Source organism: Scyliorhinus torazame, chromosome 19 (genome assembly GCF_047496885.1).
Source record: "Scyliorhinus torazame isolate Kashiwa2021f chromosome 19, sScyTor2.1, whole genome shotgun sequence".
Taxonomy (NCBI): domain Eukaryota; kingdom Metazoa; phylum Chordata; class Chondrichthyes; order Carcharhiniformes; family Scyliorhinidae; genus Scyliorhinus; species Scyliorhinus torazame.
In genome coordinates, this window is record NC_092725.1 from 53,874,034 (window position 1) to 53,901,183 (window position 27,150).

Here is a 27,150-nt window from a genome sequence, read left to right on the forward strand (position 1 = left end):
TGAGGAGGTAACTAAATGTGTAGATGAAGGTAGAGCAGTTGATGTCGTATACAGGGATTTTAGTAAAGCGTTTGATAAGGTTCCCCATGGTCGGCTTATGAAGAAAGTAAGGAGGTGTGGGATGGAGGGAAATTTGGCCAATTGGATAAGTAACTGGCTATCACATAGAAGACAGAGGGTGGCGGTGGATGGAAAATTTTCAGACTGAAGACCAGTTACCAGCGGGTCCTCTGCTATTTGTGATTTTATCAATGACTTGGAGGAGGGGGCTGAAGGGTGGGTCAGTAAATTTGCTGATGACACCAAGATTGGTGGAGTAGTGGATGAGGTGGAGGGCTGTTGTAGGCTGCAAAGAGACATTGATAGGATGCAGAGCTGGGCCGAAAAATGGCAGATGGAGTTTAACCCTGATAAGTGCGAAGTGATTCATTTTGGTAGAAAAAATTTGAATGCGGATTACAGGGTCAACGGCAGGGTTCTGAGGAATGTGGAGGAACAGAGATATCTTGGGGTTCATGTCCACAGATCTCTGAAAGTTGCCACTCAAGTGGATAGAGCCGTGAAGAAGGCTTATAGTGTGTTAGCGTTTATTAACAGGGGGCTTGAGTTTAAGAGCCGCGGGGTTATGCTGCAACTATAAATGACCCTGATGTGACCACATTTGGAGTAGTGTGTGCAGTTCTGGTCACCTCATCATAGGAAGGATGTGGAAGCACTGGAAAGGGTGCAAAGGAGATTTACCAGGATGCTGCCTGGTTTGCAGGATAGGTCTTATGAGGAAAGGTTTAGGGAGCTAGGGCTTTTCTCTTTGGAGCGGAGGAGGATGAGAGGCGATTTAATAGAAGTTTATAAGATAATGAGCGGGATTATCATAGATTATCATAGCATTTACAGTGCAGAAGCCCATTCGGCCCATCGAGTCTGCACCAGCTCTTGGAAAGAGCAGCCTACCAAGGTCAACACCTCCACCCTATCCCCATAACCCAGAAACCCCATCCAACACTAAGGGCAATTTTGGACACTAAGGGCAATTTATCATGGCCAATCCACCTAACCTGCACATCTTTGGACTGTGGGAGGAAACCGGAGCACCCGGAGGAAACCCACGCACACACGGGGAGGATGTGCAGACTCCGCACAGACAGTGACCCAAGCCGGAATCGAACCTGGGACCCTGGAGCTGTGAAGCAATTGTACTATCCACAATGCTACCGTGCTGCCGTGGGATAGATAGAGTGGACGTTCAGAGACTATTTCCTTGGGTGGATGTAGCTGTTACAAGGGGGCATAACTATAAGATTCAGGGTGGGAGATATAAGAGGGATGTCCGAGGTAGGTTCTTTATTCAGAGAGTGGTTAGGGTGTGGAATGGACTGCTTGTTGTGATAGTGGAGTCGGACACTTTAGGAACTTTCAAGCGGTTATTGGATAGGCACATGGAGCACACCAGAATGACAGGGACTGGGATAGCTTGATCTTAGTTTCGGACAATGCTCGGCACAACATCGAGGGCCGAAGGGCCTGTTCTGTGCTGTACTATTCTATGTTCTAACTGCCAAGGGCCCCACCCAGCAGCCCGGTAATCTCCTGGAAGAAATATAACACCCTTCAGATAAATCCTTAGGACCAGGCGCAAAAGGAATTCTGTGGAGTTCCTTGCAGATTCCTGATCACCAACAAGCATTGTAACATAGTAAATTGTGGCAGACAATATGCTCACAGCGAGATCTCATAGGTGGGAATAAGATAATGACCAGATAAACAGTTTACTAATTATAACAGTTGGGGGATAAGTATTAGCTCAGTCACCATGGAGATCACCCCAATTTTCTTTGAAATATTCACCTGACTTAATATCTCCTCAGGAGAGTGAGGCTCATAATTTGTTTATTGATGATTCTGTGAATATATATTGTTGTTGGGCAGCAGTCTATGAATTTGTATCTGGAGTGAGACTCGAATCACAACCTTCTGACTCAAAGATAACAACTATCACTGAGCCAAGTCAGTCTCCAACAACATGAGGGGAACAGTCTGCAGGAATCTCCGTCAGCACGATCCTCCACTTCACCGGCAAGGCACCCACGCCCACGGATTTCCCGACGGCGTGGGATGGCCACAATAGGAAACCACATTGGGGGGATTCCGGAACAGAGGATCCCACTGCCAGCGGGGGCGCGTCGTGCTGGAAAACGGGGTTGGCGGGACGGAGAATCCTGCAGAGTATCTTTTCCATGCCTGAAGCAATGAGTGAAGCACAGACACTCTACAGAAATGGGCCTTCCTCTAACCCGGGTCTATTTTTTATTCACACACAGGAATGCGATTCAGGGTGGAGTCACTATCTGTGGAATCCCAGGACGATTACATCTCCTTTGGCTGTGGAACAGATCCCGATCGACACGAGCGTTTAACACTCACCCAGAAACACCTAAACGTCACCAGATTTCAACTCTCCAATTGCACTGGCGCCTGGGTCCATTTCTACTCTGGACCAAATGTGCCGAACACAAGGTTCAAAATTTATTTTGAAATGGGTGAGTTTTGTTTAATTCTTTGCTCACAGCTAGCCAACATAGTCTGGTTCTCTCCAACAAAGATACACTGTGAATCGAGGTTAAACATGGGAACAACATTGTGAAATAAGACAATTGTAAACTGATTAGATTGTGTTCACATGTCACGTTCCATATAAAGAACACTGCACATAATTGTCCATTGAATATTTGTTTTAATACATCATTAATTCGCTGGAGAATTGAGATTACATGTATACATCTCCATGGAATTCTACAGCAGGTGGTGGCCATTCAGTTGATCAGGCCTGTGCCAGATCGCTGAAATAACTACCTGGCATTAGCCTGGCAGTTCCCTCCTTCATGGGTATTAATCCACTTCCCTTTTAGAAGTTACTGTTGAATCTGTTTCCAACGCTCATTTAGTGAATCTGGGAATGGATCGGGGGAAGAAGGTACATGGTTGGGGGTACTACATTGAAATTGGGGAGTGGGAAAAGATTGGATAGACTGGGATTATTTTCTATGGAATTGCAGAGGACGAGGGGAGATTTAATTTACAAAATGATGTAGGACCTAAATGGAATGGCTAGGAAGAACCTCCCTTACAAATAGGGATCAATATCCAGGGGTCACGGGTTTAAAGCAATTGTGAGAGGATTAGGGAGGAGTTGAGGAGAATTTGTTCACCTAGATGATGTTGATCTGGAACTCACTGCCTGATAGGTTGATCGAGGCAGATACTAAATCACATTTAAAAGATACTTAAATATTCACTTGAAGTGGTGTCACCTATAGAGCTAGGAGCCAAGAGCAGGAAAATGTGTTTGGCTGGAAAGATATTGAGAGACAATGATGAGCCAAATGTGTCTCTTCCGTTCTGTGATTCTATATGGGGGATTAGTGAAAGCATTTGGGCAATCCTTTTTTTCTCCCTCTCAATAACACAACTTGCCGGAAGTTTAAATGATGTGACAGTTTTGGAAACAGCATCATTGTGTATCCACATGAATGTGGATTCACAAATCTGCCATTGGGTTAATGATCCTGGTTCATATAAAATCGAGGCAATCAGACAGTCTTCCCTATTAGTGCTCCGTTTTCCTAATTGGACCCTAATGCTAAGCAGCAGGGGCTTGATTCTCTTGTCCCTCGGCCACGTGCTTCTCGGCATCTGGTGAGATTCACTACTCCCGCTTAACAGTGGGATTTCCCATTGAAACCACCCCACACCGCCAGGAAACCCGCGGGCGGGGGTGCGCTGCCAGTGGGAACAGGGAATCCCAAAGACCGGAGAATTCAGGTCCAGAACCCAGCATCACTATGGAGACCAATGCCCCAGGAGGTATGTGAGGAAGGAGAAAAGACACATAATAATCTTTTATTATTGTCACAAGTAGGCTTACATTAACCCTAATGCTCTCCTCCTTTGAGGTTTTCCCTGCGCACATGCTCCCTGAACATATCTCTGCGCTGTCTCTTGCAGTTCTTCCCAATCAGGGCCGTCTTCCTGGTCTAAACCTTCCCCAAAGGTGTCTTGGAATCCCTTTTGCACAGAAAGCATTGCTTGCAGGTCTGTAATTTGCTTTCTGCACTTTGCATGGTCCAAGGTACTCCGCCTTTGTTCCGTGGTTGCAGCGTTGAGCGCTCTCAAGGCTTCCTTGAGATCACTGCATTGTTTCTGTAGCATCTCCACCTGCTTCTCTGTCTCTTTCTTTACCAGGACTGCACGCTGCGTGCCCTGATAAGCCTTCTCATACTGGGACTGGAAACTACTCAAGTGCGCCAGACAAGATTGGTGACCTCGTTTGGCATCAGCCACCTCTTCGTCCTTTGCTGCTAATTTCCTTTTTAATTCCAAGTTCTCTTTCTCAACCTCGCATACATCAATTTTACTCATACGATGTATACCTTCTATTTCTTTGCGGAGCGTCCTGACGACCTCCTCTGTCCTCGCAATTGTGCCAGACAGGACACAATTGCCATCGGCTTGCGCGCTTTTGCTAAACTCTTTTTATGGATCTCACTCAGGTTCTCCCACCAAGTATGCCCTATGCTTCCGGGACCTGAATCGTCATTATTGCAGAGATCCTTCCACATGGGCCATCCTTTGCCCTGCAGAAATTTGCGAATTTCCACTTCCCAAATGGGACACTGTCCCACTCTAACGCTGCTGATCGATGCGACCGCAAATTGCCTGCATTGCCTGCATGGCTCTCTCTCTTATCTGCTCGTTACGTTCAAATGTGGAACAGGGGGCGAAGGTGGTGTCGTAGATGCGGGTACGGCTTGCGCTAATTTCCGAAAATACAGACTTCCGACAGTTTTGACGCAACAAAATCTATCAGTTTTACCTTATAACCCTGTTAGTTACGCATGCATACACACACTTCCGAATTGTGAATTATTAACCAGAACCGCTTGAACACTTGTGGGTTTTTTTTGTTTTTGTTTCCGATTGGATTCTATTCAAATTGTTGGGGTTCTCCCGGAGTGGTTTTCCACTTCTATGTCGGGTCCCGGCGGAGTCGTCAATTATGTTGCTCTTTGTAGCCTTAGTTTATTAGCTCTGATTACGTCACCTTTGCTCATGAGTCGCCAGGTATCTTTCTGATACCGCCACGTGGTTCAAGTTCAAGTTATGATTAATAAGTCGGCACACCGCTTAGTAAGATTGAAATCAACGGTCATTTATTATATACAACAAGTAATGTTTACACAATAATCCTACTATCTATATAATAAACCTATCACTACTGGCCAATACTTAACTTTAGGAAGAGCCCACCAGGTCAGGGAAACGAATGGCTTAGCCAATCGGATCTGGCCCGCGGGTTTCAAAAGACTGCTACAGGTCGATGGCTAGGAGTCTTCATCAGATAGCGATCGCTGGACTCAAACTTACGGTTGCCGGTTGCTGTTCTTGCGGAGGTCTCGAGCAGGCGAAGAAGGGAGAGAGAGGTCTGAACTTGGCCCCTCACTTTATAGGGTCCCGGGGCTTCCCGCCTCTTGGGGCGGCCCTTGACCCTGAGTCCCAAGTGATTGGACTTGTTCCCAATCACTGGGTTCGATACATCCAATTGCGAGGCGATTCCCCGATCGGGGGTGGTCGTTCACCTGCCTTTGTTTCGGCCACTGCAGGCGGCGACAGGTCTGGCCCGGTATTCAATTGCTAATATGTTGCAATTGTTCTCGGGGAAGCCGATTAAACTGCAGATGTCTGGGTGGATGGGCTGTTAAGAGTCTGGGTTGATGGGCTGTTAATAGCCCTGAGTATCGATCTGGGCCAACTTCCCCAGAGCCGAATATGCTATTCTGTCTGCAGCTGTCCATTTCTGTCTTGTTACCTGCTCTTCCCAGCAGCCTTTTCGGTAAGCCAATTTAAATCGGGTTTTGGCCAAATTAATTGGGACGCAGCCATTTTACGTGGCTACAACAGTACACCCAAAAGAGAGAGAGAGAGACCCAATGTGGTTTCTTTTATACCCCTGTTGATCCGGCCCCCACACAGCAGATAATACAGGCTCCCATGAACCCTGTAACAACCCACCGCACCGCCACAGCAGACGAGGCGGAAGTCTTATATTCCACCCCCCCTCACAGTGACCCAATTACGGGACGCGTGTGCGAAAATCACACCGTTCCTCCCCGCTTCAGACCCACACCATTTCTTTGCCACCGTCAAACACCAGGCGTCCATGTACGGCCTGGATGAAAAGGAGCAGGTAAAGCTCACGGTCATCAGCTTAGACCCATCGGCCGCAGCAGCCCTTCCCGACCCACAGAATGTAGGAGGAGGCACCCTTGCAGAAATGCATACCGCGATCCTGGATGCGATCGGGTACAACCGGGGCGACCCCGTAGACGGTCTAAATAAATGTAGACAGAAAAAGTCTGAACACCCCACAGCATTCGCAGGACGCTTGTGGATTCACTTTGAAGCCGTTTTCGGAAACGTAGACCATGCCCATTTGTCCGCAGACAATATGGCCAAATGGACCCGCACCCTTATCTCCCATGCCACAGAAGCAGGACAGAATGCCTGTAGTAATTATGACCCCTCGGAGGAGGGGTCATAATTCTGCCTTAGGGCAGAACCATTTCCTCACATGGCCCTTTAGTGAATTGTTGCAATTTTTGTTTCTCATTTTCTGTCTGGATATTTTTTTTTAACAATAAACTGTACTCTTATTAAGCCATGGGGAATTGCTAGCCAGCCATGAAACAGAACTTGCATTCCATCCAAATGGGAGAAAAAGGAAACAGACTCTCCTGAGGAATGTCAATGACCTCATTTCCTGTTGAGTTTTACACTGTCTTGAAACTCAACCAAAGTTTCTGGGGCTTAATTCTCCGTTATCGGCGGAAAGTCCGCCGATCGGCGCAAAAAACAGCGCAAATCCGACTTGCGTCACGTCGGAAAAATGGGTCGAAAGTCTCCGGCCCGAAATGGGCTAGCAGCGACGTAACGGGATCCGCGCTTGCGCAGTGGTTCACGCCGTGCAGCGTCATACGCGCCGCACGGCGTGACGGCTCATAAGGCCGAACTGCTCCCCCCCACCCGACCGGAACACCCGACCGCAACACCCGACTGGATGGCTGGCCGCCGCTCAGCCCCAGGTTCGAGTCACGGGATGTGGAGGCGCTCCTGGACACGGTGGAGCAGAGGAGGGACGCCCTGTATCCCGGGCACGGCCGCAGAGTTGCCCCACGCCACAGCCGACGTCTGTGGAGGGAAGTGGCAGAGGCCGTCACCGCTGCGGCCCTGACACCACGGACAGGCACCCAGTGCCACAAGAAGGTGAACAACCTCGTCAGAGCAGGCAGGGTGAGCCTCCCCCATATCCCCCCCTCCCCCATATCCCCCCCGCCCCCATATCCCCCCTCCCCCATATCCCCCTCCCCATATCCCCCCTTCCCCATATCCCCCCTCCCCCATATCCCCCTCCCCCATATCCCCCCTCCCCCATATCCCCCCTCCCCCATATTTCCCCCTCCCCATATCCCCCCTCCCCATATCCCCCCTCCCCCATATCCCCATAATCCCCCCTCCCCCATATCCCCCCTCCCCATATCCCCCATATCCCCCTCCGCCATACCCCCCCTCCCCCATGTCCCCCCTCCCCCATGTCCCCCCTCCCCCATATCCCCCTCCCCCATATCCCCCTCCCCCATATCCCCCCTCCCCCATATCCCCCTCCCCCATATCCCCCCTCCCCCATATCCCCCCTCCCCCATACCCCCCTCCCCCATATCCCCCCATATTCCCCCATATCCCCCATATCCCCCCTCCCCCATATCCCCCCGTCCCCCATATTCCCCATATCCCCCTCCCCCATATCCCCCCTCCCCCATATCCCCAAGTGAATCCAGCCCTAACCTTAACCTCTGCAATGCACGCGCAACCAATGGCGTGCATTCATATACCTGCCTAACAGTGTTGCCTTTTACCCCTGCCCCCCCCCACAGGATAAGCGCGCACACAACAATAGGGAGCATGTGAGGACTGGAGGAGGCCCCGCTGATGAGAGGCCACTGACCGAACACGAGGAAAGGGCCCTAGAACTGGCTGGTGGACCTGAGGACCGGGAGGTTGCTGATGCAGAGGTCGGGGGCATAGTAGCAAGTGAGCCACCGACAGCCCGTCCCCATATCCCCCCTCCCCTATATCCCCCTCCCCCATATCACCTGATCACTGCCTGATGTCTAACCATGCATGCTTCATTGTGTATCGCAGGACCAAACGTCCAGGCACCCATCCCCGCAGATGCAGACCGCCCGCAGGATGCCCCTCGGAGGCCATGGGAGACGGAGAGACCCGGACCCTCCAGCATGCGACGCCCGCAGGATGCCCCTCGGAGGCCACGGGAGACGGAGAGACCCGGACCTTCCAGCATGCGACGCCCGCAGGATGTCCCTCACACACCACGGGAGACGGAGAGACCCGCACCTTCCAGCATGCAACGCCCGCAGGATGCCCCTCGCACACCACGGGAGACGGAGAGACCCGCACCCTCCAGCATGCGACGCCCGCAGGATGCCCCTCGCACACCACGGGAGACGGAGAGACCTGGAGCAACAGGGAGACGACACCCCCGTCACGTGCGCGAGCGACCACCCAGCGACGAGGGGGGCAGCCACAGGCCCCCGTCATATCCGAGCCAGGACACCACTACCCAGGACACCCCTACCCGGGACAGCACTACCCGGGACAGCACCACCCGGGACACCACTACCCGGGACACCACTACCCGGGACACCACTACCCGGGACACCACTACCCGGGACAGCACTGCCCAGGACACCCCTACCCGGGACAGCACTACCCAGGAAGACGAAATACCGGACAGTGACTCAGAGTGGATGGGTGGAGACGAACCCCCACCCCAAAGTGCCATGGACTCAGAGTGGGACGAAGAGCACGACACAACGCCACTGCTGTCACCAACACCCTCCACCATCGCAGAAACACTCACCTCGGTTGGGCACTTTAGTGATGAGGCGTCTGGTACACTCACTGGTGCGCACAACACAGCCGTCCCGGTACAGCAGGTGGAGGTAGGAGCAGCAGAGGGGCCGGGCGGTCGGAGGGCAGCCCAGCCCAAGCGAACATCTGCCGCCCAGATGGATCCCGGGTTCCTGGAGTTACCACAACCACACATAGATCCGATGCAACCACCGACCCGGAGACGAGCGAAGAGGGTGACGGCCGGCTTGCGGCGGCTGCAGTCGCAGGTGGAGGAGTCCACCCGCGTCCAGGAGCTGGGAGTGGTGCCGGTCATGCGTGCCACCCAAGCTGACACCGCACGGGTGGCGTCCGTGGTGGAGGCAATGGGTGCGACGGTGTCAGACATGGGGAACGGTTTGCGAGGCCTGGGGCTTTCCGTGCAGGCGGCGTCTGTGGGCCAGGAAATGGCTGCCCTCTCACAGGAGGCCATGAGCCAGTGCCAGCGCCAGATGGCAGAGGCGCTCAACGCCATAGCCCAGTCTCTGCAGGCCATGGCCCAGTCTCAGCAGGCCATGGCCCAGTCTCAGCAGGCCATGGTCCAGTCTCAGCAGGCCATGGCCCAGTCTCTGCAGGCCATCGCTGAGGGCATCGGCGCCAGTGGCCATGTGCGAGCCGGCGTCGCACTGTCACAGACAGGGTTTGCCAACCCCCTGGGCTCCATGGCTGCAAACCTGCAGACCCCTGTCGATACCAGCACGGGCCTCCAGGACTGGCAGCGCCAGATGTCGGGGGGGCGTCGGATGGCCAGTCCGTTCGCATCCCCCATCCATGTAGAGGCCTGGGGGCCATCGGGCACCCCGAGGGAGGAGGAGGTGGTGTGGTCCGTCCCGGCTCCCCCTGTAGAGGAGGTCCCGGTACACCGCGACACCTCGGACTCCCCTCCTTCCGTCCCAGGTGCATCGGGTGGGCAACGGGCAGGACAGGCTGGCAGCTCGCCATTCCAGTCGTTCGGGCCGCAGCCTGGCCCATCTAGGCCAGGACGCCACAGGAAACGGCCGCCAAAGGGATCCAGTGTCAGAGGGCAGGAATCACAGGAGTCCACCTCCAGTTCTGCTGTACCGTCTGGGGAACCACGTAGACGTAGTCAAAGGGCCCGTAAGGCCAAACAATTAGACACTGAGTAAGTTGGCACGGGTGCAGGGCACAGATGAGTTTTAGGGGCTAGGGCACGTGCATGAACTCCTTTGGTTATTAAAGTCAATGTTACACCTACAGAAGCTGCCTTTGTGCTCTGTCCAAAGCGTGCGGGGGGTGTCATGTACGTTGAGCGCAAGTGTGTGTGTGAGGGGTGGTCTTACCTCAGCCCCAGGTGAGTCTGCCCCCTTCCCCCTGGGCCGCCATCAACATCCCCCGGGCAGAGGACGGGACCGTGTGCTCCATGTCACAGCCGCATGCAGGGATGGTCCGGGTGGATGGTGATACTGTGGCCATGGGTCAGACATAGTCCAACGATGTAGAGCCAGGAGCTCACCGCAGGGTGGGTTGTCATCATCCTCCATGGCCTGCAATAGACACGCGTCCACCTGCAACTGTGTGAGCCCGGCCCGTTGTGCCGCAGGTGGATCGTCAATGGGGGGGGGGTGGTGAGCATGCGGGTGGGGTGGGTGGGGTTGGGGAGGGGGGTGAGGGTGCTGGGTGGGTGGATGGGTGGGGGGTGTGGGTGGTCGGCTGTTGCCATGGTGTGCGGTCTGTGGCCATACTACCCGATTCCCACGCCCATCTAGTCAGTGAAGCGGGCGGCTATCAGTCTGTCCCATGCCCGCTGGGCCAGCCGGTAACGGTGGACAGCCACCCGCCTGTGTCTACCCCGTCTGCCCTGACCATTACCCCCATACCCCTCATCTGGGGAGGACTGCGCCTCTTCCTGCTGCTCCTCCACTCCGCCCTCCTCTGCCTGCAGCACATTGCCCCTCTGCTGGGCTATGTTGTGCAGGACGCAGCACACCACAATGATGCGGCCGACCCTATCTGACCGATACTGGAGGGCGCCCCCAGAGAGGTCCAGGCACCTGAAACGCATCTTCAGCACGCCAAAGCAGCTCTCTATCACTCCCCTTGTCGCTACATGGGCATCATTGTAGCGGTTCTCCGCCTCATTGCGTGGCCTCCGTATAGGCGTCATCAGCCACGATCGCAATGGGTAGCCCCTGTCGCTCAGCAACCAGCCCCTCAGCCGGGGATGGCGTCCCTCATACATGCCGGGGATGGATGACCGCGACAACACGTATGAGTCGTGTACACTGCCTGGGTAACGGGCGCAGACGTGCAGGATCATCATGCGGTGGTCGCAGACCACCTGTATGTTCATCGAATAGGTCCCCTTCCTATTGGTGAACACGGCCCTGTTATCTGTAGGTGGCCACACGGCGACGTGCATCCCATCGATCGCGCCCTGGACCATGGGGAACCCGGCCACGGCAGAGAGGCCCACGGCCCGGGCATCTTGACTGGCCCGGTCCACGGGGAAGCGGATGTAGTCGGTCAGGTGTCCCTACAGCCTGGGCGGCTGCCGCCTGTCCCTCTGCGGCAGCCTGCGCCGCCTCTCTGGCACGCTCCTCCTCCTCCTCCTCCTCCTCCTCCTCCTCATCCAGGGCAACATAGACATGAGCGGCTGCCGCCACGGCGGCTAGCATCGCTGGATAATCGGAAAACATGACGGCCTAGTGGGGGGGAGGGGAACGACGACATGTCATCATTGCCCATATCCCCTACTCCCCCCAGCCAGGTGGCATGGACCGCATGGGTCCAACTGTTGGAGGCTGGCACCTGGCCAGGTGGACCAACTCACTTGCCCTCGCATCCCCCTCCCCGGCACGGACCCCCCCTCCACACCGGCACGGACTCCCCCCAACCTCCACCCCGGCACGGACCCCCCCCCCAAACCTCCACCCCGGCACGGACCCCCCATCCCACTCCCCGCACCGACCCCGCCCCATCCCCCTCCACGGCACGGACCCCCCCATCCCCCTCCCCGGCACGGACCCCCCGCATCCCCCTTCCCGGCACGGACCCCCCCCATCCCCCTCCCCGGCACGGACCCCCCCCATCCCCCTCCCCGGCACGGACATCCCCCCCCCAACCTCCACCCCGGCACGGACCCCCCCCAACCTCCACCCCGGCACGGACCCCCCCCCCCCCAAACCTCCACCCCGGCACGGACCCCCCATCCCCCTCCCCGCACGGACCCCACCCCAACCCCCTCCCCGGCACGGACTACCCCCATTCCCCTCCCCGGCATGGACCCCCCACATCCCCCTCCCCGGCACGGACCCCCCCCCATCCCCCTCCCCGGCACGGACCCCCCCCCCCCATCCCCCTCCCGGCACGGACATCCCCCCCCAACCTCCACCCCGGCACGGACCCCCCCCCAACCTCCACCCCGGCATGGACCCCCCCATCCCCCTCCCCGGCACGGAACCCCCCCCAACCTCCACCCCGGCACGGACCCCCCCCCCAACCTCCACCCCGGCATGGACCCACCATCCCCCTCCCCGGCACGGACCCCCCCCAAACTCCACCCCGGCACGGACCCTCCATCCCCCTCCCCGGCACGGACCCCCCCCCAACCTCCACCCCGGCACGGACCCCACCCAACCTCCACCCCGGCACGGACCTCCCCCCCAACCTCCACCCCGGCACGGACCTCCCCCCAAACCACCCCGGCACGGACCCCCCCCCAACCCCCTCCCCGGCACGGACCCCCCCCAACCTCTATCCCGGCACGGACCCCCTATCCCCCTCCCCGGCACGGACCCCCACCCCCAACCTCCACCCCGGCACGGACCCCCCCCCCCAACCTCCACCCCGGCACGGACCCCCCATCCCCCTCCCCGGCACGGACCCCCCCCAACCTCCACCCCAGCACGGACCCCCCCTCCCAACCTCCACCCCGGCACGGACCCCCCATCCCCCTCCCCGGGGGGGGGTCGGAGAATCACGCCCATTAGATCAGAATGCTGTTCTCCAAAACAATAACAGCACCAGTCACAGTAATCAAATTCCTCTAGCATATACAGGCAGAAGGACTTTTAAGAACTGGTTGACCAAGCCAGAGAGAGATAATTAGTTCAGAGATCTGGAAGAATACAATGAAAGGCTGCAAAGAATCATCTCATCTCCAGCTCTCTGCCTTGGAAACATTGTGCACGGACATGGCAGAGTAACTGTCCTGAGAAGAGAAATCTTCTGCAAACCCAAATCTTTTGGGGTTAAAACTCAAAAAGACAACTGAACAAATTGGCTGCAAGGTGGAATCACTCGAGAAAGACAAGCCAAAGGACAGTTAACCACACATTTTTTGATTTTTTTTTGTTTTCTTCGTGAACTGTAAAGAAAATCTCTCAGTCTATCCTCATATTCTACCATCTGTGCTCATATGTAAGGGCCCAGGGAATGTGTATGATGTATAAATGAGGGTTACAATTTTCTATTTTTTTAAATTGGGAAATAGGGTCAATAAACTTTTCTTCTACCTGTCTGATTAATTATTAATACACAGCGGGACTCCCGCAGTATTGGCAAAGCATATTCTCGAACTTCACACCCAAGCCTGGAGTGGTAAATTAGAGGAGTCAATATTTACCCTTTCCCATGTGGTCTTAACAATATAAACACACTGATATTCCTGTGTCTCCTTCATTTTACAGTGCCAGGCCTCTGTCACAACCTGAGCTGTGATGTAAACGCAGTGTGTAGCACAGACAGCTCCGGGTACCTGGCATGTACCTGCAAACCAGGCTGGAGGAGATCAGGCACCAGGTGTTACGGTAAGGCTGCCCCAGCACATCCACTTATCTCCACACAAGTCAATTCTTATACTGAAACATTTTCTATTTGGATTCTGATGCTTGAGTCTACGGAACAGACTTCAGTACACATGATAGGTGATCAATCCATAAATCACAAGTGGTTGTCTCTCTCTCTCTCCAGCTACCGAATTTAGCCCTGCAATCTCACCCTCTTTTATATATACTAGTTGTTCAATGCTAAAATATATACTATATTTTATAGATCAACCAATCTTCAGATCTCTAACGCCTGTATGATTAGCTATCTCTGAATCTCTGTGATCTCTGAACTTTATCAAGGAGGCCTTGTTAATCCCACACACATCCTATTCTCTTGTGATTCTAGAATCAATTAGCAGTATTACTATCATGCGTAGCAGGTCTTCTGGGCAGCTTCCCTGCCTCTGAACCAGAAGCTCGGGGTTTGTGTCCCACTCCGGGTCTTGATGGCCAAGGAAGGTGCGTTCATAACACGGTCAAACAACCTGAAAATCCTTCCAACATGCCAATGGCTGGCAGTAAGAGTGGGAGAGACAGGGGTGGGACGGTGGCACAGTGGTTAGCACTGCTGCCTCACAGAGCCGAGGACCCGGGACACAGTGTGAATTTGCACATGTCTGCGTGGGTCTTACCCACAGAACCCAAAGATGTGCAGGTTAGGTGGATTGGCCACACTAATTGTCCTTTAATTGGAAAAAAAAGAATTGGGTACTTTAACTTTAATTAAATATTTGAAGAGTGGGAGCGACTCCTGGTCAGCCACGTTTGATGTGAATGGCGCCCCTCAAGCTGTCAGCCTCTGGCGACAGACTGGTGACCTGCCCCACGGAAAAACAATGCACCACGAGGACAGATGAAAGTCTGTTGTGTGCACCATTTGGTGCGGGAAGTGAAACAGCTACACAGTAGGAAGGAATTAATGTGTGTACCCATGCACATCTTGGTTTTGCAGTTAATATTCAGATATCTAATGTCCTTAAGGGAAGGAAATCTGCCGTGCTTACCTGGTCTGGACTACACAGCGAAGTGGTTGACTCTTAACTGCCCTTTTGCAATGGTCTAGCAAGCCACATGAGCAATGAGGGATGGGAACAAAATGCAATCTTTGCCAGTGGCACACACATCCCATGAAAGGACAAATAAAATAAGCCTGGAGCAAATGAAAATTACTTTAATGTTTCCATCGCTTCTCCATCTTCAGACATGTTGCTGACCCATCGAGATGTTACATAAGAACATAAGAACTAGGAACAGGAGTAGGCCATCTGGCCCCTCGAGCCTGCTCCGCTATTCAATGAGATCATGGCTGATCTTTGTGGACTCAGCTCCAATCTCCGGCCCGTACACCATATCCCCGAATCCCTTTATTCTTTAGAAAGGTATCTATCTTTTTCTTAAAAATGTTTAAAGAAGGAGCCTCAACTGCTTCACTGGGCAAGGAATTCCAGAGATTCACAACCCTTTGGGTGAAGAAGTTCCTCCTACACTCCGTCCTAAATCTACTTCCCCTTATTTTGAGGCTATGCCCCCTAGTTCTGCTTTCCCCGACCAGTGGAAACAACCTGCCTGCATCTATCCTATCTATTCCCTTCATAATTTTATATGTTTCAATAAGATCCCCCCGCATCCTTCTAAACTCCAATGAGTACAGTCCCAGTCTACTCAACCTCTCGTCATAATCTAATCCCCTCAACTCTGGGATCAACCTAGTGAATCTGCAGTTACAGTCACTGCGGTTTGATTATTTTGTCTCAACCTTCCAACACATGCAATGAGAAAGGGCTAATGAATCACCTTGTTGTGCGGACTCTCTTAACAGTGGCCTCAACCTGATAGAGTTCTTCATTACGATGGAAAGTCAAGAAGTCCGATCAGTGAAATATTGAAGTATTGCTGAACTGTCGGAAATTACAATCTTTCCATTGGGATGTTGAACTACCCATGGTGCTGTAGAAGGGGGTTTACCTCAAACAACATTATGGAATTCCATAAACAGAGGAAAGAAATGCATGAGGTTCATGCAAAGGCCATTGCAGAAGCTGTGGCACCCCTGAAGAGTACTTTGGAGTGGATGGAGAGGTGTTTGGAGGTGCAGATGTCACAGATTAGGGAGATTGAAGGAGTGATCTCGGACCACAGCGATCGTGTGGTGGCTCTGGAGGCGGAGGTGGGGCTCCTAGGAGACCTTTGTAAAACGCTGAGGGGAAAGGCACGGTAGCATTGTGGTTAGCACAATTGCTTCACAGCTCCAGGGTCCCAGGTTCGCTTCCCGGCTTGGGTCACTGTCTGTGTGGAGTCTGCACATCCTCCCCGTGTGTGCGTGGGTTTCCTCCGGGTGCTCCGGTTTCCTCCCTCAGTCCAAAGATGTGCCGGTTAGGTGGATTGGCCATGATAAATTTCCCTCAGTGTCCAAAATTGCCCTTTTGTTGGGTGGGGTTACTGGGTTATGGGGATAGGGTGGAGGTGTTGACTTTGGGTAGGGTGCTCTTTCCAAGAGCCAGTGCAGACTCGATGGGCCGAATGGCCTCCTTCTGCACTGTAAGTTCTATGATAATCTATGAAAACACCGCTAAATACAGATTATCGGGCCATTTGTCTCTTGTCATTTCAGGTGGCAGCCCAACTTATGTTTTCAAGCGTTTGGTGTTGTTCTGCAACCCACAGCCTTCAGAGTCAGAGAGTAGAGTATTGCCTGCCTTGATATGTACAATACACATTATACAAATCTATGTACGGCCTGAACATAAGCAATCCATCTATCTGTATTATTTATTGCTTCCTCTCCACTTCTTCCCCAGACCTCAGGAACATGGTCCACACTATAAGGGCCCATGTCACAGGCCCCAATGTCACACTGAAATGGATGACCGTGCCAATACCAGGAGCTGTGATTCTCAACTACCAAATTAACACAAACTGCACAAACCACACCAATGGGATCCTCCAGCTGCAAAGTTACCAGCCTGGAAACGCCACCAGTTTAGTTTTACCCGGTAAGTATTTCAGATCTCACTTAGATTTATCTGTGCTTGGACAATGCTTATCTCACTGTGGTCTTCTTTCAACAAACAAGTGACAATCATTTGAAAAAAGATAGTGTAATGATATGTAGACAGACATGTAACTAAGGGGTTGATCACAACACCCAACTGTGGCATAACCACTAGAGGGCATTACACAACCCACTATAAAACCACAGCTCACACAAGAATTCACTCCCAGCAGAAGCTAGAGGAAAAACATCAGTGAAGCAGAGAGATCTCAGTTAAGCCACCACGTGTAGCTTAGATACAGTTTGTACAGCTAGTCATTCTCACTTTGTTGCTAGAGTTAGATCAGTAGAGTGTCAAACTCATTTATTAGTTTTGTTGTTACTTAATAAATTCTTTCAATTTACTTCGAGGACTCAAATATTCTTCAACATCGTCTACAGTTAGTAACAACATATATTACTTAAACAATGTAATATAATAGATAGAATTGCATTGAAGCAGCTCAGAGAAGGTTCATCCAAATCGTCTCAGGGATGAACAGGTTGGTCTTATATCCATTGGAGTTTGAAAGAATGAGAGGTGATCCTATTGAAACATATAAAATCCTGAGGGAACTTGACAGAGTAAATCTCGAGAGGATGTTTCTTCTTGTGGGGGAAACTAGAACCAGGGGGCACAATTTAAGAATAAGAGGTCGCCCCTTTAAGGCAGAGATTCTAAGAAATTCTTTCTCTCAGCGGGTCATTAGCAGATGAAATTTTCTTGCCCAAATAGCAGTGGAGATTAAGGGCCCTTCCTGTGGATTCCTTTATTTCCCATTTCTTTTACTTCACGGTTATCAGTTTTACCCATGGACGCTTAATGGACCTTTAAGTCGAGTGAAGGAAGTGAGGAGCTCAAAGTTACCAAAGAATACACTGTGTTAAGTTTTTGAACAACTGAACGCAGACGTTTTGGCACCCAAGAGACTGATGGGACTCAGTTTGATTGGTTGACCAAAAGGCTGCATTCTGCCCGGTAACAGGCGGTGATTGGATCCTACCTGGGTGGGATGATTTTCAGAGAACCAAAAATGCCAAGTGATCTCCCAAAAAGGCATTGGCACTTCAAACAGCCCTTCTCCCCTGGGGTTCTTAGCTGTTGTCCTGGCGGCCAACGCACATTTTACATCCTTACAATGAGGCAAGAACAAAATGTTATCTTCCAGGTATGACCACAGTAACCCACAATTAAATCAAGGATTGCCTTTTGCCCTCTCAGAAGAAGAGACCCAGTCTGAAATCCACAATTCTGCCTAGTAGCTTGGAGCCATTTTGAAACAGTCTTTAACCTCAGTCCAAGGTTTTTTTTTTAAAAATGTAACTTTTAAAACAGTTTTTCGAAAGATTTGTCATCTGTAACTGTGCAACCGTAATGTAAGCATTTGGCAAAAACCCGTCAGTCTTAAATCCAAACATTGAAGTGTTGGGGGTGAGAGTGTTCAGTAAATGAGGACTATCTCTGCTCATCCTGGTCCATGTTTAAAATTTTTGCCAGAGGTCAATTAGGTGGAAGCGGAGATGGAGACTGAGTTTTGGGATGAAGGATTGAACCTCAACTCTCAAGCTTGATGGAAGCCAAGAAAAGTAAAATAGGCAAGTCTTGGGGATTAAACATCTACTTCAGTCCTATTCACTGAACAGGTGTCCTCAGGAAACTTCGTCTTCCTTATCATTAGAGGGCTCTGTCTATAAGATTGTTTAACTGGCTGCAGTCATTTCATATTCCAGTAAGCCGAGACAGATCCTGACCTTGAAGATAGTTGATAATCACCTCAGTGAAATTAAGGTGAATGTAACAGAAACCATCACTGAGGTTAGATATCTCAAAAGAATATATATTTTTTTTAAACACATATAACATAGTAAAATGTCCCAGGGAGGTAGGTTTTAAGGAGTGTTTTAAAGACAAAGAGAGACAGACAGATTTAGGGAGGAGATTCTAGTGCTAATGTTTAGACTGCTGAAGATGCACTGCTAATGGTGAAGCAACTAAATTGGGGATGCTCAAGAGGTCTGAATTAGAGGGAGCCCAGGGGCGGGATTCTCCATTGGCTGACCCAAAATCGCAATTGGGCGGAGCAGAGGTTCGGTTCTAAAATCACGATTGATGCTGATTTGACGCCAAATCGCAATTCTCCGTCACCTTGACAGTGGTGTCAATGTGGTCCAGGTGGCATGTAGAGTAAACACCGTTTGCATGTCATTAGCGGGCCCGACCCGGTATTCTCCGGGGCCTCTGCGATTTCCCGCCTCCGATGGGCCGAGCTCCCGACGGTGCGGTTCACTTGTGCTTTTAAAAATCATGAATGCGCCGTCATGTCTGATGAGGGAGAGAGAGGGGCTACAGAAAGCGTCCAACATCGCCATAGTTTGCTGCCAGTCGTGCCGCTGGCCAGGGGCTACAGCCAGGGTCTGGGGGAGTAGCGAAGGGTGGCCTGGAGGTGGGTTGTGGGATCGGGGTGGACGGGTACGGAATACCATTGCCGCAACTGGCAAGGCAGCCATGCAGCTGCACATGCCGCTAACAACCCACTGAAATTAGGGCCATGGGTCGAATAGGTCCCCCCACCAAGACCACCCCCTCTGGCCCCAGCCCATCAAATGTATGGGCGAACTCCGGCACAACCAGTGCCATCTTGTTGGCCTAGATGAGTGTGTGTGGGGATTGTAATGTGTATATGCTGCTGCAGCTTGTCAGCTTCCCGAGTGTCAATCACGGGATCTGGCGAATCCCGCACTGTTTTTAATTGGAAATCGATTGTGTTCCACGTGGCACAGGTGCTAGCCCCTCCACGGTTGCTGAATCGATCCAGGTTCGATGCCAGTTTTGCTGTCGTGAAAGTGCACAAATTCTGTGCGGCGTCAACACTTAGGGGGCGATTCTCCAAAATGGAGATGAAGTGTTCGCGCCGTTGTGAACGCCGTCGGGTTTCACGACAGTGCGAAACGGGCACAGGGACAACCGATTCTGTCCCCCACAGGGGGCCAGCACGGTGCTGGAGCGGTTCACGCCGCTCCAGCCTCCCGTCCCGGCGCCAAATGGGCGCCGCGCCAACCTGCGCATGCGTGGGGGACTTCTTCGGCGCGCCGGCCCCGACGCTACATGGCGTGGGGATTCAGGGGCCGGCCAATCAACAAAGTAGGCCCGGGAGGGGGAAAAGGCCGGCCCGCCGATTGGTGGGCCCCGATCGCGGGCCAGACCCCATCGGAGGCCCCCACCCCCGGTAAAGGAGTGCTTTCCCCCCCTCCCCCACAGGCCGCCCCTCAACCCTTCGCGCAGAGTTCCCACAGGCAGCGACCAGGGATGAACGGCTCCGGCGGGACTCTGTCGTATCCGGGCAGCCGCTCGGCCCATCCAGCGGCCGGCGCCGCGTCAAACGTGCCGCCGCAAATGGCACCGATTCTCCGCACCTCGGAGAATCGCGCGCCGGCGTCGGGGTTGCGGTGATTCTCCGGCCCGGCGTGGGGCTCTGAGAATCGCCCCCTTAATCTCAGAAATGGAGAATCCCGCCCCAGATATCTCCAGTGTTATGTACAGGAGACAAATACAAAGGGAGAGGAGGGCACGGTCAAAGAACGATTTAAAAACAAGGTTAGCAAATTTTTGAGGTGATACTGAATGGGGAGCCAGTGACCGGTGACCACAGGGGTGATGGGTTGTCGGATACCGGCAGCAGAGTATGGAGGAGCTACGGAGGGACTAAACTGATCAGTGGAAGAAAAAGCAGAGCTGGAACATTGGAGCTACCAATTCTGTGTGGTTCAGTCAGGGAGATATCAGAGAAATTCAGAGGTATGTATATAGAAATTATTTTTTAGATGTTTTTTATGTTGTCTGGGTGACTACTGTGAATTTAATTGCAGGTCTGGGCTCCCTGACGGTGTGTACAACTGTGATCCAGGTAAACACCTCCTCAGATGACCTGGTGACCACTCGGCCTTTCACCTTCAGAACCTACTCTGGTGAGCTTTCCCCGTTCTCTTGTTTTGTGACTTGCTCCAAAATGTACAGTCATGCATTCACAGACAATTCTCCTCAATATTTGAATCACCTCAAACTTTGTGAAACTAGCTAATCAGGCCTAAAGGGATGCTCGTAAGTTTCTTTGTCAGAGCAACAGCAGAAACCTAGCATGAAAATCTACTCCGATTGAACATTGTTTCAAGAACGCGTTGCGATGGGAAATAGGGAGCGGAAGGAATTTTCCTTCAAGACTCAAACTTGAATGCTCCTCCAGTTAAGGAGATACTGGGAGAAATTACTTGGACTGTTTAGTGCTGACCTAGACAACATGAACATAAAATTATCAACCTCCCTGCAAGAGTTACAGGGGGAAGTATTTCCAATTCCATCTACACAATGTCATAGTTATATGGAACCAACTGCTTGATAATGGAGGATTTTCTGTACCAATTTTAACCTTCAGAAGGGAATTGGTGGTAATTTGGTTATAAGCAGGACTGATTAAGAGTTATTAAGGACAAGAGCAAATTGAATAGTGTGTAGAACAAGGCATAGAAAATAAAAGCAGGAGGAGGCCATTCGGCCCTTCGAGTCTGCTTCGCTATTCATAATGATCATGGCTGACCATCACATTCAATACCCTGATCCCACCTGCCCCACATATTCCTTTAGCCCCAAGAGCTATATCTAATTCCTTCCTGAAATTGCACAATGTTTTGGCCTCAACTACTTTCTGTGGTAGTGAATTCCACAGATTTACCCTTCTCTGGGTGAAGACATTTCTCCTCACCTCAGTCCTCACCCCTTATCCTTGCTATGACCCCTAGGTCTGGACTGTCCCACCATTGGGAATATTCTTTCTGAATCTACCCTGTCTAATCCTGTTAGAATTTTGCAAGTCTCGATGAGATCCCCTCTCACTCTTCTAAACTCCAATTAATATAATCCTAACCGACTTAGCCTCTCCTCATATGACAGTCCCACCATCCCAGGAATCAGCCTGGTAAACCTTCGCTGCACTCCCTCCATAGCAAGAACATCCTTCCTCAGTTAAGGACACCAAAACTGTGCAATACTCCAGGTGTGGCCTCACCAATGCCCTAGACAATTACAGTAAAATTGCAGGTGATTCCTGATCTAATAGAACCGTGGAAATCTCATTCCAATGAAGGCTCCTGGTCTCGGGTGTCTGGTAATGACTCTAAAACATTCTGCTCCACTGGGACAATCTGACAAACTGCAGACTAAGAGAAACAGCAACAACAGGCAAGGCAACATCAGTATTTCAAAGATAGCTCTGCTGCCCAACCTGAGCTGCAGCCATTTTGTTTCTGGTTGAGAGCCATGTTTATGATGGAGAATGGCGGGCAGGTACTTGTTGTTGAGTCTTTAGTAATTTACTGTGGGAGGTCGGGAAAGAAACTCTCCTCGGAGCATCAGATGGATTGGTCAGGCACAGCCCATAATCCGGAGTCAGGTTTTAAGGGCAGTCTGTTGGGAATCTTCATTGGTGCAATACTAAGAACTGAGGAGGGGTAGATATTTAGGTGTCCAAGTGCAGAAAGCACTGACGGATCGTGCACAGCTACAAAATAAATCAAAAAGACAAAGCAAAGTGAGGTAACTTCGTTTAAGGTCAGGGTGGACAAAGAGGAGAGGTTGGAGCGGCAGAGGGTAATAGATGAGATGTTGGAGGTAGATAGGAGGTATGCAGAAGATGAGGACCCAGCAAAGCTGGAAAAGAGGAAGGAACTACAGGTGGGCTTCGACCGACTGTCCACGAGGAAGGTGGTGCGCCAACTGAGACGAGCACGGGGTGCAGTTTGTGAACATGGAGATAATGTTAGCTCCGGAGGGAGGCAGCGGCAAGGGAAATTCTTCAGGTGAGGGATAGGGCAGGGAAGTTGGTGGTGGCTCCGGAGCTGATTAACAAGGTTTTTGAGGAATTTTATGAGAGGTTGTACAGGTCAGAGCCACCCGGGGGAGACTGTGAGATGCAGGAATTTCTAGATGGGTTGGAGTACCCGAGGTTAGGGGAGGGGGACAGGGCTACATTAGAAGGAGCAATAGTGGAGCAGGAGATAAAGGATGCGATTGGGAGGATGCAGTTGGGGAAGGTGGCAGGGCTGGATTGGTTTCCGGTGGAATATTATAAAAAATTTAAGGATAGGTTGGCACCCCTGATGGTGCAGATGTTTGAGGAGGCGATAGGGAAGGGGGTGTTGCCACAAACCTTGGGGCAGGCATCGATTTCACTGTTGCTAAAAAACATAAGGACCCGACGGAGTGTGGGTCGTATAGGCCCATATCACTTCTGAATGTGGACGCAAAAGTATTGACGAAGGTACTGGCGGGTAGGCTGGAGGAGTGCCTTCCGAAGGTGATAGGGGAGGATCAGACGGGGTTCGTGAGAGGGAGGCAGCTGTTTTCGAACATTAGGAGGGTTTTGAATGTCGTTATGGCACCGGCGGAAGGGAAGGAAACAGAGGTGGTTGTGGCATTGGACGCCGAGAAGGCGTTTGATCGGGTAGAATGGGGGTACCTGATGGCAGTGCTGGAGCGGTTTGGGATTGGACCAAGATTTGTGAACTGGGTAAAGCTATTATATAAGGAGCTGAAGGCGAGTGTCCGCACAAACAATATCAGTTTGAGATACTTTTCTCTCCACCGTGGGACGGTGGGAGGATTGAGGGAGCTGGAAGCGAAGTATGGGCTGGAGCAGGGAAGAAGTGTTTAGGTACATGCAGGTTCGGGATTTTGCCAGGAAGGAGGTACAGAGCTTCCCAGAGAAACCGGCCTCCACATTGCTGGAGGAGGTGTTGACGACAAGGGGACTGGAGAAGGGGGCAGTGTCAGCGGTGTACGGAGCTATTCTGGAAGAGGATAAGGCACCACTGGAAGGGATCAAAGCAAAGTGGGAGGAAGAGCTGGGAGAGGTTATAGAGGAGGGGGTCTGGTGTGAGGTGCTCCGGAGAGTGAATGCCTCCACCTCATGTGCAAGGTTGGGGCTGATACAGCTGAAGGTGGTGTATAGAGCACACCTCACGAGGACGAGGATGAGCCGATTTTTTGAAGGAGTAGAGGATGTGTGTGAGTATTGCGGGGGTTGGAGGGGGGGGGGGCGCTAATCACGTTCATATGTTTTGGTCCTGTCCAAAGCTATGGGAGTACTGGAAGCAGGTTTTTAGGGTAATTTCCAAGGTGGGGAGTGTGAAACTGGACCCGGGTCCCCAGGAGGCCATATTCGGGGTGTCGGACCAGCCAGGGTTGGAAACGGGTGCGGAGGAAGCTATCATAGCCTTCGCCTCGTTGATCGCCCAAAGGCGGATCCTGCTGGGATGGAGAGCAGCCTCTCCACTCAGTGGCCTGGCGTGGCGGGGGGATCTGTTGGAATACTTGACCCTTGAGAAGGTTAAGTTCAAACTGAGGGGAAGCTCGGAGGGGTTCTACATGTCATGGGCACTATTTATTATGCACTTTTGAGAACTGGATAACATCGAACATTAGTTGGTGGGGGGGATGGGGGGTAGGGGGGCTGTGTATATTAAGGGTGACTACGGGTAATCCCTGATTCCTTTTTGTCATTTGTTTATGTAAACATGCGGGCTAATGTTTGGGGTTTGGTGGGAGGATGGGATCGTTGTTATTGTTATGGGGATTGACATATCTGTTGCTGATTATTGTTTATTGTTGGTGGGTGTAAATTCGGGAGAAAATGTGAAAAAGGAGGAGAATAAAAATATATTTTTTTAAAAGACGAAGCGAACACTGACCTTTATCCCAAAGGGGGTTGAAATTCCACAGGGAAAAAGGCATTTTTCAGATATATAAATGTGCGGTCAGACCACATCTGGTGTACTATGTTCAGTTTTGGGCATTAGAAATGTCCTGGAAGGGGACTTCCGGTGGCTCCCTCGAGGAAGCAGGTCGCAGGTCGGATCGCTCTCGCCCGCGATGGGCAAACGGACCTGTTTCGCAGGATTTTCTCGGGACCTGGCGACCTGAATCGGTGGAGGGGACGAAAGGAAGAGGTTTCCCCCCCCCGGGGTATGGACAGTTGGACCAGAAGTGACCTCTGACCGGGCAGCGAAGCATGGTGGACGGCAGGGACCAGGGAGCGGAGGCTCACTGGCCAAGGGAGCAGCAGATGGAGTTTTTTAGGAGCTGCTTCACCGAACTGAGGAGGGACACGTTGGACCCGATGAGGGCGGTGATGGATCGAATGGTCGAGGCGCAGGCGGTCCAAGAGAAGGCGCTAAGGGAGGTCGAAGTGAAGCTCTCCACCCAAGCGGACTCGGTAACGGAGCTGGAGCACGAGGTGGAGGAGCTGAACTCTCGCCAGAAGAGGATGCAGGAGCAGCTTGAAGAGCTGGGGAACAGAGCCAGGAGGCAGAACCTGAGGATCGTGGGCCTCCCCGAGGGCTGTGAGGGATCGGATGCGGGCGCATACGTGATGGGTATGCTCGAGGCGCTGATGGGACCGGAGGCCTTCCCTCGACCCCTGGAGTTGGAGGGGCGCATTGAGCCCCCGCAAGGAAGCCCAGGATGGGCAACCGACCGAGGGCCTTGGTGGTTCACTTTCATTGGCTTGCTGACAGGGATCGTGTGCTGCGATGGGCCAAGGCGGAGAAGAGCAGCAGATGGGAGAACTGCGAGGTGCGCATCTACCAGGACTTGGGAACGGAGCTGGCCAAGAGGCGTGCAGGATTCATCAAGGTAAAGGCAGCCCTCTACAAAAAGCAGGTGAGATTTGGAATGCTGTGTCCTGCGAAGCTTTGGGTTACGTTTGAGGACCTCCATCACTACTTCGAGACACCAGAACAGGTTTGGGCCTTTATTAAAGAGAAGAGGCTGGACTTGAACTAACGGGCACATAGTTTTTTCAGTGTTCTAACTTGCTTTAACTAGGAACGGACTTTTATTAAAAGAAGAAGCTGGGCTTTAACTAAAGGACTCTGGGCTCACAGAGCTGTTGTGTGGCGACGGTCTGTTAAAGTATCCTGTACTGTCATGTTTTATCCAAGATCGTTTTCAGCCTGGACAGAGAGCGGGGGCTGGAGGGCGCATTGCTTAGGGTGATTTTGGGAGATTGCAACGGGGGGGGGGGGGGCATGGAGGGGGCAGAGCAGGGCACTTGGTATCTTTTGGCGGGAGATCAGGGCCTCTGATGGGGGGATGGGCTCAGGGCTGGTTAAGGGACTTGAAAGGGCACGGGGAGATACAATCAGGTTAATGGGTCCTTAGTGTGTGGGGGGAGGGCCCGAGCATTTGGGCGGGAGACAGTCGGGCGCCAAGGGCAGGGGTCAGCGTAGCTAGCGTAGGTCAGAGGGCACCAGGGAGAGTAGGAGAAGGGGCGGGCTGGGGCCAAGCGCGGGGCTGACCTGGCAGGTCAAGCCTTGGGGGGCGGGGGGGATGGGGGCACGCTGTGGGGGGGAGGGGGGCAGGAGGGGGGGGCAGCCGGGAAGGAGAGCAGAGAAAACTTGAGGGCAAGGGGTTGGGGGGATCCCCCGGGGGAGAAAGTAAGTCGCTTGCAGTGAACAGCGTAGGAGACCGTCAGCAGCAGCACCCGGGCGGGGGGGGGGGGGGGTTAGAGCCACATTAGTTTAGTTTAGTTGAACACGTGGGGCATGGGCAAACAGAGCTGATAGGGGAAGTGCCTTACTAATATGTTTATTATTTCCCACTGTTCGTTTTCAATATGTTAAGGCTTTTGTATATGGCCTTTTTTCAAGGGCAGCACGGTAGCATAGTGCTTAGCACAATTGCTTCACAGCTCCAGGGTCCCAGGTTCGATTCCCGGCTTAGGTCACTGTCTGTGTGGAGTCTGCACGTTCTCCCCGTGTGTGCGTGGGTTTCCTCCGGGTGCTCCGGTTTCCTCCCACAGTCCAAAGATGTGCAGGTTAGGTGGATTGGCCATGCTAAAATTGCCCTTAGTGTCCAAAAATTGCCCTTAGTGTTGGGTGGGGTTACTGGGTTATGGGGATAGGGTGGAGGTGTGGGCTTTGGTAGGGTGCTCTTTCCAAGAGCCGGTGCAGACTCGATGGGCCGAATGGCCTCCTTCTGCACTGTAACTTCTATGACTCTGTAAATGTTACAAATCTGTTTTTAATTTAAAAATTCAATAAATAAATAAATAAAAACATGTCCTGGAAAGTGAGGACAGCATAGATGTACCGGAATGATACCAGGCTTTAAGGGGCTAATTATGAGGCTAGATTTCAGAAACCTCCCTTGAGTACAGTGGTTAGCAGTGCTGCTTCACAGCGCCAGGGACCCAGGTTCGATTCTGACCTTGGTTGACTGCATGTTTGGAGTTTGTACGTTCTTCCCGTGTCTGCGTG

At 52.3% G+C, this 27,150-nt stretch overlaps 1 protein-coding gene across 1 annotated transcript in view; it reads left to right on the top strand.

The window, feature by feature from the left end:
- The window catches only part of LOC140395956 (uncharacterized), a 193,072-nt gene that overhangs the window by 92,744 nt on the left and 73,178 nt on the right, over positions 1–27,150 (top strand). Inside the window, exons 20-23 of the mRNA XM_072483985.1 lie at positions 2,319–2,537; positions 13,671–13,790; positions 16,610–16,804; positions 20,710–20,808. Of these exons, the coding sequence (XP_072340086.1) occupies positions 2,319–2,537; positions 13,671–13,790; positions 16,610–16,804; positions 20,710–20,808 (633 nt within the window). The remainder of the gene's footprint in view (positions 1–2,318; positions 2,538–13,670; positions 13,791–16,609; positions 16,805–20,709; positions 20,809–27,150) is intronic.